This window comes from Pseudophryne corroboree, chromosome 2 (assembly GCF_028390025.1).
Source record: "Pseudophryne corroboree isolate aPseCor3 chromosome 2, aPseCor3.hap2, whole genome shotgun sequence".
NCBI lineage: Eukaryota > Metazoa > Chordata > Amphibia > Anura > Myobatrachidae > Pseudophryne > Pseudophryne corroboree.
In genome coordinates this window covers 280,614,136-280,631,944 of record NC_086445.1, presented here as the reverse complement: position 1 = coordinate 280,631,944, position 17,809 = coordinate 280,614,136, and the positions used below count along the sequence as shown (strand labels likewise).

Sequence of the window (17,809 nt, the reverse complement as noted above, 5' to 3'; positions counted from 1 at the left end):
AGGCTGTACTGCAGAGAAAGTCCATGGGAGAACTGCACACTGGAATCACTGAAGACAGTTGAAGCACTGACATCTTTCCACCCCAGGAACAGGATATTTATACCTGATGGGAAGCAGGGATTGGCTGGCTGATTAAGCAAAGTCTAGAGTGCAGCTGCTGGATAATTAGGCTGAGACCAGAGTGCAGCTGATAGGCTGAAAGGTAACATGTGACTAGGAAAACATGGCTGCGCCCATGTGAGCTTTTGGAGGGAAAGATTGTTTGTAACTTGCATGTGAAACTTAACCCTGATGCTGCCAGAATCACAGTAAAGAGATTTGAGACAATGAGATGCAGCGTGCTGCACACAGACAGTGCAGATGGAATCCAGGCTTGGAACGCTGGGACAGTCTCAGGAGGCATTTGGAAGGTAAATACTGATAAGGAATTACCTGGATCGTGACAAGTATATTGTGCCATTGCAGATATCTACCTGTATCTGTGCCAATATGAATAAATAAGTTCAACTTCACCTATGAGAAGAAACCCCAAAAGGACAGCTCTATAAGGGAAAAGCTGTCCTGGTGGCAATAGGCTAAGTATTGCTGCATACCGGTATTTTGCATGCAAATAAGGGTGGGATGTATCACAATACATTTCAGATTTCACCCCTTATGAGCTCCTGGAATCCCATCCCAAGGGGCCCAGTCCAAGTCAAGCTCACTGAGATATGGATGCTAAAGAAGAGTCAAATTCTTCTTGGGGGTGTCACTAGAATGTGGTGTCAAACCACTGGAAGTAAGTTTGGGAAGGAGATGGGTCTGAGTGTTCCTGACTGCATATGGAAGAGTGAAAGTTCAGGCTGACCCTTACAAACCAAAAAGGAGGTCAGCAGTGTTTCTCAACCCTGACCTCAGGATCCTTGACAGTTAGGGCGGTATTCAAATGATATACCACACCCACTCTCCTTTCTAAAGTGATCGCTGTTATCGCATCCATAGTAATCAGGTTTAGCTGCGTAAAGGGTTGGGCATTCTCGCTACCCCAAGGGTAGTGAGCTGAAATGATTATACCACACTCGTCAGCAGAAATAGTACGGGTGTGGAAGGGGGTGAAAAGAATTGAATACCACCCTTAACGTTTTCCAGACCACCTAGCTGGGTACAAGTGTATTACCAACTGTTACATTTTAAACATCCACATTTGACCTCGAAACATGAACTGTTTGCAGTCTGGAGGGGAGTGGTATGCGTTACCGCTGGTCAGGAGACCTCCGGTCAGCATACCGACACCGGGATCCCGGCAGCGGAATCCTGGCGGTGGGTGGTGAGTGCAGTAAGCCCCCTGCGGTCGCCACGGGTTCTATTCCTACTCTATGGGTGTCGTGGACACCCACGAGTGGGAATAGTCCCTGTTGGTCTGCATGACGACCGTCGGGATTGTGAGGGGGCGGGATTGTAGGGGGAGGTTATGTGACCGTCGGTCATCACATAACTACATCCCTAAGTTTAAGAACCACAAGGTTAAGGAATCTGGGGGTCTATTCATGAAGCAGTGAAAAGATTGGAGAAGTGACCCAGTGGAGAAGTTACCATGGCAACCAATCAACTTTAAAGTAACAATTATCAAGAGCATTCTATAAAATTTTATGTAGCAGCTGATTGGTTGCATGGGCAACTTCTCCACTGGCACACTGTCCACTCTTTTCCCTTCTTCGTGAATAGACCTGCTGATCTACCCACTTGCAGGTATGTGCGAAATAAATAAATAAATTATGATACATTCTTGTGGCATATGTATATACACTTGAAATGGAATGTAGTCAAAGCACCGGCAGTCGGGATCCCGACAGTCAGGAGACTGACAATGGGATCCCAGCGACCATAATGCTGACACATCCCAGAAGTACAGGGGTTGGGATTAGGCAATAGGCTAGTGTTAGGGTTAAATCAGGGGGGATTAGGTTTAGGCTGCAGGAGGGGGAGGTTAGGGTTAGAATTAGGGGAAGGGAGAAATTTATAGGGATGTGTCGGGATTCTGGGGGTGATTCAGCGATCGCACTTGATGGTGTAGGAGCTTCCGCAGTATAGCAAATATATTGATTCACGCTTTTTCGCATTGATTAAGATATTTACTGTTAATCACAAAATGTGTTCATGTATCCTTAAATATATTGTACAGATATTCAGAAAACTATATACTCCGAATATCTTGTTTAAAGCATGAATTGTTCAAGGACATGCAACGCCAGATGTATCCGATGTGTCCAAGGCTAGTCAGGAAGATCGGGAAGAATGTTTTCAGCATATGTCCGAGAGACTGATAATCACAAAGCAATAAACCATATTCAAGAATGTTCTAATTGCTAATTAGAATCTTGTATGACAATTGATGTATTTCAGGTTCTGAGACATACATGGTGTATTCTGATTGGCTAAATGTATTGGCAAGCATGATTCCTTTGTCTTTAAGCTATAAAATTAAACCTGTAACGGCCCCTAAAGCAGGTTAGCTATGGTCTGTTTAGGTTACACATAATCCTGTGTCATCTTTTCATTAACTGACCTCCAACCGGTTGCTAAAGGAACAGAATTCTGACTGATTACTGAAGAGAGTTAATAGACCAGACCTGAACAGGTTAAAATACCCTAACATTTTTGGGAGCATCGTCCGGGGATTTTCCAGCATCTCCTCCACTGGCAACAAATCCTCTGATCTTTCAGGAACCGCTGATAAAAAAAAACGGTAAGTGAGATTTAATGTGTAGATTTCTACCTGCTCACTTGACTCAGCGCTTCTTGAATGTATCTGGGGAAGTCCAGTTGGGAAGATCAGAGAATATCTTAAAGAGCCCAGTGTCAGTCAGAAGAAATTTTTTAAGGTACCATACATGTGTGTCATATTGTTAAATTGTGGGTAAATATCTTCAGCTAATTTGTCACAAGTGTACAGGGGGAATTAATCAAATATCCAGGAAAGTTTTACATTTTTAAAAGGTGGCGTATGGCCAAGGTGTATTCTAATGCTGATAAACAGTTTGAATTGATAAATAACCAAAGAGGTGTATGCAAATCTTGTACCTGTGTTGTTGTGTTAAGAAAATACAAAGGGTCCGTAGCACCGAGATTGGTGGCAATTACAAGCACTGAAGTCTCATTTGGTTATGTGGAAAATGATGATGAATTTTATTGTACAATAGGTAGTCATTAAAAAAAGGGAATTGTTGGAACATTACATTGAGAATGATTAGTCTAACATCATAACCTATTGGCCTAGGAACCACATAATCCCAGGTCTAAGACCCATTTGCCCGTACAGCCTCAAACAGCTGCCGTGCACACAGATAACAGACATAGCAGTAAGAGGGTATCCAGAAGACAGAAAAACCAGATATAAGAGGTGGTCGAGAGTCTGTCAGATATAGCACTTATTGTCATCCTTGTTTTTGGATCCTTGCACTGTTGTATGTACTCTGTCAATATGCTTTTGAAAAGGTGGGGGAGTCGGGTGTCTGCTAAACAATGAAACCAGTGCCAGTAACTAGATTCTCCTGCACACATTGTACTGTATTTATTGTATGTCCCTATGCAAGACAGTTAAGGGGTAGGATTGGGTCAGTAATAAAGAACAGCTACTGTCTGAAAGGAAACACAAGGAACAACAGGGGTACTGGTACAAGCAGGAGTCTATATAGGCAGGGGGATAGACCTTTGGAGTGACTTAACAATAATATTAGGGACGCATCTCAGTGATCCAGAAGAAATAATCTATTATGCAGGTCTCACTTGGGGAGCAGTACTAATAGATTTTCCACCAATACAGGGAGGAAGGGGCAACACTACAACCCCAGTCATTTGTCCACAGACGGATTTAAGGAGCTCTTTAGGTACAAGGATAGAAGAGATTCTTCAGAGTCAGCATCTCACAAGGAGATTTTAATTCCCTCATAAGGGGTTACTAAAATACCACATCAGGAGGGGTTCCGCGCACACAGACCCAGGCATGGGAGCGCGGTCTATAAAGATGTCAGGGCCCGACAAACCCATGGATATTGTTAGTAACAGGGAGGGGAGGAAAGCTCTGAAAGGAGATTTTAATTCCCCCATAAGGGGTTACTAAAATACCACATCAGGAGGGGTTCCGCGCACACACACCCAGGCATGGAAGCGCGGTCTATAAAGATGTCAGGGCCCGACAAACCCGTGGATATTGTTAGTAACAGGGAGGGGAGGAAGGCTCTGAAAGGAGATTTTAATTCCCTCATAAGGGGTTACTAAAATACCACATCAGGAGGGGTTCCGCACACACGCACCCAGGCATGGGAGCGCGGTCTATAAAGATGTCAGGGCCCGACAAACCCGTGGATATTGTTAGTAACAGGGAGGGGAGGAAGGCTCTGAAAGGAGATTTTAATTCCCTCATAAGGGGTTACTAAAATACCACATCAGGAGGGGTTCCGCACACACACCCAGGCATGGGAGCGCGGTCTATAAAGATGTCAGGGCCCGACAAACCCGTGGATATTGTTAGTAACAGGGAGGGGAGGAAAGCTCTGAAAGGAATAAGTAAAAATTTTCAAAAGAGCAGGTTTTCCGTCAGAAGGGACACTAGACTTAGAGAAATGGGAAAAATTTGCCTCCTGTAACAAGAGTTGGATAATTAAGCATAATTGTAGAGATCAAGCATCCATCTGGATCACTGTAGCAAAAGAATTAGAAGCAGAAAATAGAAGAAGAGATGAGGAAAATTATTTCCCCATTGTACCAGAGTACCCAATAGCACCACAACCAGCGTTAAACTTACTGCCTGTAATTTCAGCAACAGCACCTCCACACTATACCCCACCCCTATACTCAGACATGCATGCACACCAAGGTACCCATAGTATGAACAGAATGGAATCATCTACAAGCTCACTAACAGTAAAATTGAAAAGAGATGAGCCAGGAAAAGAGTGGCGAATAATCAGCCCTATCTTGAAAGGATCTGTGGTTGAAAATCCGAATGATTTACCTGAGCTATGTGTACAGAGTATGCCCCAGTGTCCTGATACTTTATCACAAGAAACCCCAACAAGATCAAACCAAAGAAACTGGCCACCTAAAGCTCCCCTCATGTTTAAACGAGTGGTGGACACCTGGAATCAAGCTATGAGCCCAGTAAATAATAGTCCACAATCAGGAACTATAGGCGAAAGGGTGCAAATCAGGCGGAGAGGAGAAGCAAGGGGTCAAGACACAGCCTTTACAGCTTTTCATGCCCAAGTACATAATGTACAGAATAAAGTGACATATTTTCCAGAAAGATTGTGTCCGGTATGTCAGTTTTGCGTTCCAGAAGGATATGAACACTGCCCAAATTGTGGAAACTGGATTTCACCCCATGAACCACCATGCCAAGATATCTATGCAACTAGAAATGCTGAAAGACAGTCATCATTGCCTGTTTCTCTGTATCCAGTACAAGTACAGAGAATACGCAACCCAGATGATGTAGCCAGGACGAACGAACCATATATCGTACAGAGTCAACACCACAAACCATGGTATGGCAACGACCTCGCAAGTATAGTTGCCAAGTCCCCAGATCCTAGAAAAAAAATCCAGCAGCATTTTATGCCTATATGGAAAGAATTCAAACCATATGGACACCGGCATGGGTCGACTACTACCAGTTGTGTGAGGCTATACTAGGACCAGGAACTGCCCAAACAGTAAGCACCATGTTAAAAGCAGATGCAGTAGATGATTGCCCAGCCATAGCGGACGCTCTGACAGAGGAAAATAGAACAACGTTTGAAAGTGGACAGATGTACATGACAAGACTTAAGAGATGGTGTCATGCACAGAAGCTCAGGGCACCAGCAGCCCCAGATTTGAAACAGGAAAAGACTGAGTCCATCAGAACTTACTATGATAAAGTCACTATACGACACACTGATGAAGGTTATGCAACGGATAACCCTCAACATAAAAGACTGTTAAAAACTAAATTCCTAAATGGGTTGTCAGAAGTCTACAGAACTCAGTTGTTCCAGGTCAGGCCAGAAACCTCTTATATGGAACTTGACGCAATAGTTCAGGTGCTAGAAGGAATGGAGGAAAGGGAGAATGAAAAAAATAAGAAAAGCCAAAGAAAAGAATGCAATACCGAAGGTAACAGTACACGTTGTACAAAGCAAGTGGAAGACCAGAAGCCCATCATAAGGGGCCATCGGAAGGAACTCAAAAGAAGGAAGCAAGCAAGGTGACAGAAAGTGTTATTTCTGCAAGCAAGAAGGACATTTAAAAAAAATTGCAGGAAATACAAAGAATGGTGTGAAAACCAGCAAGAAAAACCTAAAGCATGAAAAAGTGGCTCCCCGAGGTACCTCCCTGCCAAAACACCATCTGAACAAGAAAATGATCAAGTGACCCTTGTACTGCCAACAGGTCACCAATATCAATGCATTATAGACTCGGGAGCAAGCCGAACAATTTTACAGCAACAGGAGGTACCAAGTAAATTAATGACCACTAAGACACTTCTAGCAACTAGTTTAGAAGGAACTACAGTGAAATTAAAGGAAAGTAAACCTATGGTATTAACCATTAAAGACTTGAAACTCCCATTCCGGTCCAATTCCTCACCTCTAGTACTTGCCCAGTAAAACTTATTAGGAGCAGATGTTCTAAAGTTGATTCAAGCCTGCATACAGTACACACCAAAAGGAATTAAATTTTCCAGTAAAATTACCAGAGAAGGTTCATCAACAGATGGAAGCAGCCATATAGATATATCATATAAGACAAGATTCCAACCCAGCACCAAAACAAGATCTGGCTGACGTACCTGACTGGTTAAAGGCAGTACCAGAAAAACTCTGGTCCAAAGGAAACAATACTGTTGGACACGATTACCCCAGGGGGGGAGCAACCAGTCCATCAGATTTCTCAGAGGCAATGGCATTAATCCTGCAGAAATGGAGACAGCACTTTACAGACACCCAGTTAGTTCAATATGTCGATGATCTGCTTATTGCTGCAGAGACAGAAGAGAAGTGCAAAAAGGAAACAGTATCACTACTCATCTTTTTGGAAGAAGAAGATTGCAGAGTGTCAAAAGACAAACTACAGCTAGTACAGAAAAAAGTTGTCTTTTTAGGACACTGCATATCCCAAAGAACAAGGCACCTTACTGATGAAAGAACAAAAGCAATAACTCAAGAAAAAACCCCAAGAACATTAAAAGAAATCAGAGCTTTCCTGAGCCTTATTGGATACTGCAGAGAATGGATACCCTCAGCCTCATTACTGATGCAACCCCTATATGAATTAACAAAAAAGGAGGCGTCAGCAGAAAACAGGGACACCATTGAAGAAGCAGTAAGAAAACTAAAGCAAGCCATAATAACAGCCCCAGCATTGGGATTGCCTGATTACAAAAAGCCTTTTAACCTATTCTGCCATGAAAACAGAGGGCATTCTTTAGGGGTGCTCACCCAGAAATACGGAACAAAACAAAGACCAGTGGCATACTATTCAGCCCAGCTGGATCCGATTATCAGAGGAGCACCATCCTGTGTCCGAGCAGTGGCAGCAGCAGCAATACTTAAGGAAAAGGTGACAGACATTGTGCTTGATCATCCACTGTGTATACAAGTACCGCACGCTGTAACAGAAATACTAAGTCAAGCAAAAACCAAGCATCTTTCTGCAGCCAGACTCACCAAATATGAAGTAGCACTATTAAGCGCCTCCCATGTCACCATCACAAGATGCACTGTACTTAACCCAGCTACACTCCTTCCCATCAACAATTCAAAAGAGGGGAGGAGAGGGGGAAATGGTAATGATGGTGAATCGTCAGATGAGGAGGAAAATGCTGCTACAGACGCAGAAAATACAACACAATCATCTCCACATGATTGCCTAGCCCTCATGGAATTAGAGACTTTACCTCTTCCTAATGTCCAAGATACACCACTGGACAATCCAGACATGAACCTGTTCGTCGATGGATCAAGATATTATGATAATGGATCCCCAAGGACAGGATATGCAGTAACAACTGAAACTGAAGTCATAGATTCTGGACCATTGTCACCAAGCATGTCAGCACAAGAAGCAGAACTCATAGCAATGACCAAAGCCTGCATACATGCTGAAAACATGACAGCTAACATCTACACGGATTCACGCTATGCTTGGGGGGTGTCCCAGGATTACGCTGTTATTTGGAAAAGTAGGGACTTCAAAGGTGCAAATGGAAAACCCATCAAACATGCCAGTTTGATTATGGAACTTTTCAGAGCATTGGAACTACCTAAAAGGATTGGAATAATCAAGGTACAAGCACATACTAAGAGCCAAACCATGGAAGCTAAAGGAAATGCATTTGCAGATGCAGAAGCCAAGAGAATTGCCTTACAATCAAAAGAACCTGAGCAAGTCTTAGAAGCTCAAGATGTGAAGCAAATGCCCAGTGAAGAGGAGTTGATCAAAATTCAACAACAAGCATCACAAGGAGAAAAGGAAAAATGGACACGATCGGGGGCAGAAGAAGATGAACATGAACTTTGGAAGTCAAGAGAATTGAAGTACTGTCTACCAGCAGCTCTATTTCCACCTATGTTACAAGTAACTCATGGACAAGTACATCATTGAAAGGAAGCCATGGTGAATAGAGTACAAGAGCATTGGATAGCTCCAGGCTTAAGTAAAGCTGCAACAAACTTTGTAGCAGGATGCTGCATCTGTGGAATCAGCAATCCAGGACAAAGAACCAAGACACCTCTAGGAACTATACCCAAAGCCTCTTACCCATTTCAAAGACTACAAATCGACTATAAACAGTTGCCACGAAGCGGTCCATATGAATATGTACTAGTAGCAACGGACATGTTTAGTCACTGGGCCAAAGCCTGGCCAGTAAGCAAAGCCACAGCAAAAACCACTGCAAAGAAACTGATAGCAGAAGTAGTATGTAGATTTGGGGTACCTGAGGTTATAGAATCAGATAGAGGTACACATTTCACAGGAGAAGTCATGCAGCATATAATGAAAAATTTGGGGGTACAGCAGGCCTTCCACGTGCCTTACCGTCCCCAGGCGAGTGGGAGGGGGGAACATCTGAACTTTGACCTTAAGCTAAAACTACAGAAAATGATGACAGAAACCAAAAGAACTTGGCAAGAATGCCTACCTATAGTCTTGTTCAATATTAGGACCACACCTATGAGACCTAGTAAGCTGACTCCATATAAAATATTGTTTGGGTCAGCTCCAAGAACAGGTTGTTATTATCCACAACAGTTACAACATAATCATGGTGATTTAACAGGTTATGTATAGGAGGTCTGTAAAACATTGACTAACCTCCATTGCCGAGTGTTTTCTTCCATTCCAGACCCAGAAGGATCAGCTACGCATAAGCTAAATCCAGGAGATTGGGTCTATTTAAAAAAACGTGAGAAAGACCTTTGAACCAAGATATGATGGTCCATATCAAGTGCTGCTAACCATGCCTACCTCAATTAAGGTGAAAGGTCGTGATACCTGATTACACGCCTCCCACTCAAAGAAGTTGACAGTGACTCTCCAGCCAGAAGAATGAAGTTGCTTATCCTTTGGTTGTTGTTAGGGGTAATCCCCAAGGTTTGGGCTATAAGTCCAGGGGACTGGTTTACTGAAAGGGGGTAGTTCAGGCCTAGTGTAGGTAGAATAGGGAGACAAAGTGGAATCAAAAAGAGGGGAAATGATGGTGTAGGAGCTTCCGCAATATAGCAAATATATTGATTCACGCTTTTTCGCATTGATTAAGATATTTACTGTTAATCACAAATGTGTTCATGTATCCTTAAATATATTGTACAGATATTCAGAAAACTATATACTCCGAATATCTTGTTTAAAGCATGAATTGTTCAAGGACATGCAACGCCAGATGTATCCGATGTGTCCAAGGCTAGTCAGGAAGATCGGGAAGAATGTTTTCAGCATATGTCCGAGAGACTGATAATCACAAAGCAATAAACCATATTCAAGAATGTTCTAATTGCTAATTAGAATCTTGTATGACAATTGATGTATTTCAGGTTCTGAGACATACATGGTGTATTCTGATTGGCTAAATGTATTGGCAAGCATGATTCCTTTGTCTTTAAGCTATCAAAAAAAAACCTGTAACGGCCCCTAAAGCAGGTCAGCTATGGTCTGTTTAGGTTACACATAATCCTGTGTCATCTTTTCATTCACTGACCTTCAACCGGTTGCTAAAGGAACAGAATTCTGACTGATTACTGAAGAGAGTTAATAGACCAAACCTGAACAGGTTAAAATACCCTAACACACTCTGAAGGCTTATGTAGCGTGCGCGCCCAGTAAGTCTGATTAACGGGCAGAGACGGTCGCGGGGCGGGAAGGGGCATGCCAACGGCGTTGAATGACGTTGGTGGGGCGGGCCGCGGTGGCTGCGTGACGTCACACGCAGCCACTGCGACCCTGAATGCGGCATGTAGCCACCTATCAGCGCAGCTGGGCTGCGCAGTCAGGGAGCTACTTGGCGGGTGCGAAACATTGCCGCCGTGCGATGCTTTCGCAACTGTGCGGGAGGGGCCAGGCCTAACATGCGGGGCGGCCTAGCCCTGTGCTGGACGTCCCCCCGCATGTCAGAGGATCTGATCGTACATGTGCTAAATTTAGCACATCTACAATCAGCTCTGAATCACCCCCTCTCTCCGTCGGGATCCCACTGTCGCTTTCCTGACTGTTGGGATCAAGGGGGTGATTCGGAGCTTTCGCACCTGCCAAGTAGCTCTCTGCCTGTGTAGCTACCTGCACTGGCAGGTAGCTACACACCGCGTTCTGGATCGCAGCAGCTGCGTGTGACATCATGCAGCCGCCACGGCCCGCCCCTGCAACGATCCAAACATGCCTACGTTGTCCGGACTGCGCCCCACCAACAGCATTCTAACGCCGTTGGCACGCCCCCTCCAGCCCCGCGACCGGGGGCGATGGCACCAGTGAGACGCTTTTAGCATCTCACTGGGACTTACTGGGTGCGCACGCGCATTGCAAAGCCTTCAGAGTGCGATCGGATCGCCTCTGTATCACCCCTTAGACTGCTGGGATTTTGTACCTAACACCTTAAACAGCTCTTGCAAAAATCTAATACAGAAAGATGTAATTGAGCAATTACTATTTAGATAATGCTTGTTCCCAACATGACATCTGTATCTGCACTGCTGCAGAGAAATCAAATCAACAGACTAAATCAAACAAAACTGGTTCATTGCAGATACATTACAAAAACACAATTCTCTAAAGACAAATCACAGAGCTTAAAGATATATAGAATCATAAACATTTATTAATGGTATACTTCTTACCTTTGCAATCTAGCTGAACAAATCCTATATAATAATAGGTTAATGCTGCTCCTTTCTCTATGGGGGGGAATTCAAGTGTTTTGTCAGGTGCCACTAGATGGCACCCGATAGAGCATTTCAATTGATGGTCTTTTCGGGCACACACAGCCGCTGGCGCTGACATTACTGTCATGTTGTTCAGACAACTAGTATACTGTATAAAATATTGCACTTAGTTGGCAGTTTTTGTGGTATATCCTCTGAAAATGTACGGTTTCAGTGGAAGTGCTGGTAAGGTAAGCTACAGTGTTATCTGCATAATTAATAAGACCTAGAACAAAACTAAAATGATGCATTTTTTGCTGTTTACATATCCAAACTGGGCCATTAATGAAAGCGGAAAAGATACAAGACTTCCACGGTCCTCTTTGCAACATCTTGCAGCTTCTTGCTTCTTCTATCTTCAGGAGCTCTTATGGGCCCTACACACTCGGCGATCCGCCGCCGAGCTGTCTAACGGCGTATACGGCCGACGGGCGACCTGGTGGCGGGGGGGAGGTGACGGGGTGAGTGAAGTTTCTTCACTCCCCCCATCACCCGGCTCCATAGCAGTGCATGCTAATATGAACGAGATTGTCCATATTGGCTTGCATGCATAAGCGACCCGGTACCAACGATGAACGAGTGCGGGGCCACGCATCGTTCATCGTTGGTGCCTACACACTGAACGATATGAACGAGAACGTTCATATTGTTCAGTGAAATCGCCTAATGTGTAGGGCCTATTACTTGCTCCAGCTGCACCATCAGACTGAGGCAGTGGTTCCCAAACGTTTTGAAATCACAGTGCCCTAGAGTATCAGAATATCTTTCATGGCACCCCAAGGTCAAGAGTTTCTTTTTGGGAAATGTAGAATTTTTTTTTAAATGAAGTCAATTATATTTATACGTCATTCTTAGGTTCAATCATGTGGTGAGGAACAAGATTTGCTTCTGTGTGTCCACATATTTTATGATTGGCAGCCACAAGCACTAGTTTTGCCTATTGCATTGAAAACAAATAGTTTGAACTGGTCCTGGACCCCAACCTGAGGCACCCCTGCAAGTGTACCGCAGCACCCGCACACAGTTTGAGAACCGATGGACTAAGAGATCTGTGTGCTAAGCCTTGGAGAGAGATAAAGTACCAGCTAATTAGCTCTAATTGCCATGTTACAGGCTGTGTTTGACAAATGACAGGAGCTGGTTGGCTGGCACTTTTTGTCCGTCCACTTTATCGCTCTCTAAGGCTTAGTACATAGACCTCCAACTCCCCATGCTGGCTAATATGACCCAGCACTAGGACGATAATGCATTGGTTGCTGAGGCCATCTCTGATTGGCCACCGGCCAGCCATCCGCAAAAGGCTCACAGCTGGTGCCAAATTTGAAATGATGCACTGTGATTGGCTGAGCTTGAGTACTGGTACATTCAAGCACGCCATCATTCTAGACATTGTGCGGCAGTGGAAGGACCTCACAACGGCTGCACCCACCCACGTGGGTCCAGATCCGCCATCCTACTTGGTGCTTCTGGGTGACCCTGCTACACAACTATCACTATATGATATCAGGAGCACTTTCTCTTGTATGCATTTATCTATTTACTGTAGCTGTCTTCTTTCACTCATTTAACAATGCTACATACTGTCATTCTAGTATCCATCTAAGCCATTCAAAGGTGGAAGCCTGAGTCACTTCCAACTTAGAAACAGTTGCAGTGTCATGTAGTAATACTCTGTGGAATGTATACGGTTTAAAATAAGTTGCATTAAACACTTTCTTACTTTTTAGAAGTCTCTCTCTCTTCGCTTGATTTGGAGGAATAACCACATAGGCGTCATTGCTGCAATGTAACACAAAGGAAAGATAAGGGAAAATAAATCATTATTCTCACACGGTGTAGTAGCAATTATTATTTCAGACATGCATTAGGTCGACATGGTCTATAGGTCAACATGGTTGACATGTACTGGGTCGACGTGGAGAAAGGTCGACATGAGTTTTTCACATTTTTTGTTACTTTTTCATACTTTACGATCCACATGGAGTATTATTGGGAATTGCTCGCCATGCGAGGAAAACTTTGCACTAATTGGGGTTCTGGTCACTTTATGAAGAAAACAACACCCAAAAATAAAAATAACTCGATCTTTTTCCATGTCGATATTGTTCATGTCGACCTAATGACTGTGTCGATATATTTCAGGTGTCGACCTAGTCACTGTCGACCAATAGTGGTCAACCTAATGACTGTCGACCTAAGTGTGGTCGACCCTATGATCCACACCCGTATTCTGCAGCTCAGTAGAATAGGAACTTCGAGCAGGGCCTTCCTACCTCTATAACTGTCTGTTATTACCCAGTTTTGTTTTATCACTGTTGTTTCCAATTGTAAAGGGCAATGGAATTTGCTGTGCTATCAGTTGCGTAACTAGGGGTGTGTGACACCTATACATACACACCGACATCCACTGTCATACACACGCTGACACCTATACATACACACTGACATACACATGCTGACACCTATACATACACACCGACATCCACTGTCATACACACGCTGACACCTATACATACACACTGACATACACATGCTGACACCTATACATACACACCGACATACACACGCTGACACCTATACATACACACTGGCATACACTGACATACACACGCTGACACCTATACATGCACACCGACATACACACGCTGACACCTATACATACACACTGACATACACTGACATACAAACGCTGACACCTATATGAGTGTGTAGGGCCCATTACTTTTGAACAAAGTATTTTATAGTGTTCATTCTAGCACCCTGCACCTTTCTAAACCTACGCAATTCCTCTTTTCTGCCTGTGATGTCGCTCTCTGCCCTGGTGCTTCTCTGCACACTCTGATCTGTATCTCAGCACTAAGATACAGACTAGAGAGTGCTGAGGAGCACCAGAGCAGAGAGTGACACCACAGGCAGGAAAGAGGAACTGCATAGGTTTTGTAATGTGCATAGTGCTAGAATGAACACTACAGTACTTATAATGAAAGAATAAAAATCAAAACACTAAAATGAAGTGTTCATTACTGCATGTCTGTTCTTTCTGTCCCATTAATCTTCAAAGTTATGTTCAAAGGGAACAGTGTTCCCATTCTAGTGATGTGTTTTAGCTGAGCTCACATTTAGGTGGCTGCAACTTTCCTTTCTGGAATATGGGCACAGAGGAAATGCCAGTGTGCATGTACTATGCATTTGGGTCAAATCACAAACCATTGCTGGATCCTCTAACTTGCAGTGATGTACCTGATCATGTCCTTGTGTCTTAACAGTGCATTTGTGTTATCTAGGAGCATGTAAGCAAATCCCTCAGACCTCTCTCCCTTTCCAGGGTAAAGGAACACGGGACCTGATTCAGGTTTGTTAGTAAAGTTAAAAAAATACACAACTAGGCAAAACCATGTTGCACCGCAGGTAGGGCAGATGTAACATGTGCAGAGAGAATTGCACATGTTGCATCTTCCTCACCTGCAGTGCAACATGATTTTGTCCATTTGTGTGCTATTTTGCTAACAAACCTGAATCAGGCCCACTATACGGTAACTGTTAGTAATGGAAGGTCACAGAGAGTAGATTTAAAGAAACTAGCCAATGGAGACATGTTTTTTTTCCAGCAGTACACATAATAATATTATAATGTTCATATACTTTGATTAGCAAATGTATTAACAAAAACCTCTATATTAAAGTCACATTAAATAATGTTTCTTTTATTTTTTATTCATATTTTAAAGTAACCTTTTGACTAATCATTCCTAGCTTTGTACTACCAACAGGGGCGGATCCAGAAGAAAATGAAAGGGGGGGGGGGGGGGGGGGGGCAACGGTAATAGTTATATTTACATACACCTAGCTTGCTCCCAGATAAGGGTTGTGGTATCACAGGAGGCGTGGCCTCATAGAATACGACATGAGGTAATGATTGATTGTAGGAACACATCATGGTTTATTGCCAATGTTTCACCCTGATGAAAAGGCTGATTGGGCCTTGAAATGTTGTTCACCTGTTCCATTATTTATGGGAGCCTGGAAGGCACAATATAATTACAGGTTGAGCAGGGGTGTATCTAGGGGTCTGAGCGCCCCTGGCAAAGTAAGGAAATGGCGCCCCCCACCTCCCCCACCCAGGGACACAGAGCGGAGAGTTACAGATAGGCTGAGGTCAGGGACAATGAGAGGGAATTACGGGGAGGGTGCGGGCAGGGAGACTTAGGGGGAATTACAGGAGTGTATGGGCAGGGTCACTGAGAGGGCAGTTACAGGGATGGTGCGGGCAGGGATACTGAGGGGGAATTATGGGAAGGGTGCGGGCAGGGACACTGAGAGGGAATTACAGGAGTGTATGGGCAGGGTCACTGAGAGGGCAGTTACAGGGATGGTGCGGGCAGGGACACTGAGGGAGAATTACAAGGAGGGTGCGGGCAGGGATACTGAGGGGAAATTATGGGAAGGGTGCAGGCAGGGACACTGAGAGGGAATTACAGGAGTGTATGGGCAGGGACACTGAGGAGGAATTACGAAGAGGGTGCGGGCAGGGACACAGAGAGAATTGCAGGGAGGGTGCGGGCAGGGATACTGAGGGGAAATTATAAGAAGGGTGCAGGCAGGGACACTGAGAGGGAATTACAGGAGTGTATGGGCAGGGTCACTGAGGGGGCAGTTTCAGGGATGGTGCGGGCAGTGACACTAAGGGGGAATTACAAGGAGGGTTTGGACAGGGGCACTGAGGGGATATATGCACACATACATACAGTTAAAAAACCCTCTTTAGGTGTGATGGCACTACATGTCCCAGCAAATCCAGTTGACAAGGTGTGCTGGGACTTGTAGTCTCAACACAGCTGGACAGGCTGTCACTGGTCTAGATACCTCTCCATACAGAGCTCTTTGTAAGCTGTGATCCAGACTGCCAGGATTGACCATGCAGTACAGCTACGGTACCACAGAAAATGTACAGGTATGCTCACGCAGCACTGATGAGGTAGAGGAAGTGCCTCGCCCCTCCCCATACCTGGAAGTGCCCCGCTCCCCGGCTATATTCACCATCATTGTGACTGTAGTCACAGAGAGTGTCAGAGTGCAATACGCTTCTGAGAGTCCGGCAGTGGATGAGCACTGCTAAGGGATGTACTCAGTGAGAACTACTTTGTCATTCTTCCCCCTGGTGCGGGTGGCACTGCCGGGCGGCGCCCCCCACTTGTCCTGCGCCCCTGGCAAGTGCCATCCTGGCCAATAGGAAGATACACCCCTGAGGTTGAGTATCCCATATCCAAATATTCCGAAATACGGAATATTCCGAAATACGGACTTTTTTGAGTGAGAGTGAGATAGTGAAACCTTTGTTTTTTGATGGCTCAATGTACACAAACTTTGTTTAATACACAAAGTTATTAAAAATATTGTATTAAATGACCTTCAGGCTGTGTGTATAAGGTGTATATGAAACAAATGAATTGTGTGAATGTAGACACACTTTGTTTAATGCACAAAGTTATAAAAAATATTGGCTAAACTTACCCTCAGGCTGTGTGTATAAGGTGTATATGTAACATAAATGCATTCTGTGCTTAGACTTAGGTCCCATCACGATGGTATCTCATTATGGTATGCAATTATTCCAAAATACGGAAAAATCCGTTATCCAAAATACCTCTGGTCCCAAGCATTTTGGATAAGGGATACTCAACCTGTATTAAAGTTTTTAGTTGGTGGCGGCAGGTGCAGCATAGCTTGTTTTGGGCACTGCACTGAGACTCAGACTGCAGGACATGAACTGCCCATCTTTGATTAGCAGAAGCAGCCAGCTGGCTCTCCAACAAGCAGCATAAGACATCTGCAGGACAGCCCTGTCACAATCACACGGGCCGCCTACTCAAAGCTGAGGCTGAGTTTGACTTAACCTACTGTAGCATGGTGGCAAAGGAAGTGGAGGAGGAAGCGCTGGGATTATTGGGGGTCATTCCGAGTTGTTCGCTCGTTATTTTTTTCTCGCAACGGAGCGATTAGTCGCTAATGCGCATGCGCAATGTCCGCAGTGCGACTGCGCCAAGTAAATTTGCTATGCAGTTAGGTATTTTACTCATGGCATTACAAGGTTTTTTCTTCGTTCTGGTGATCGTAATGTGATTGACAGGAAGTGGGTGTTTCTGGGCGGAAACAGGCCGTTTTATGGGAGTGTGTGAAAAAACGCTGCCGTTTCTGGGAAAAACGCGGGAGTGGCTGGAGAAACGGAGGAGTGTCTGGGCGAACGCTGGGTGTGTTTGTGACGTCAAACCAGGAACTACAAGCACTGAACTGATCGCACTGGCAGAGTAAGTCTCGAGCTACTCAGAAACTGCACAGAGAAGTCTTTTCGCAATATTGCGAATCTTTCGTTCGCAATT

At 44.4% G+C, this 17,809-nt stretch overlaps 1 protein-coding gene and 1 long non-coding RNA gene across 4 annotated transcripts in view; one reads left to right on the top strand and one right to left on the bottom strand.

Annotated features, from left to right (window-relative positions):
- EPSTI1 (epithelial stromal interaction 1) overlaps window positions 1-17,809 on the bottom strand; it is a 252,994-nt gene that overhangs the window by 218,566 nt on the left and 16,619 nt on the right. For all 3 annotated transcript variants that reach the window (XM_063952858.1, XM_063952859.1, XM_063952860.1), the window contains exon 2: window positions 13,153-13,211. In XM_063952858.1, coding sequence (XP_063808928.1) covers window positions 13,153-13,211 — 59 coding nt within the window. The remainder of the gene's footprint in view (window positions 1-13,152; window positions 13,212-17,809) is intronic.
- Window positions 1-17,809, top strand: part of LOC135016368 (uncharacterized) — a 52,206-nt gene that overhangs the window by 30,518 nt on the left and 3,879 nt on the right. The window lies entirely within an intron of this gene.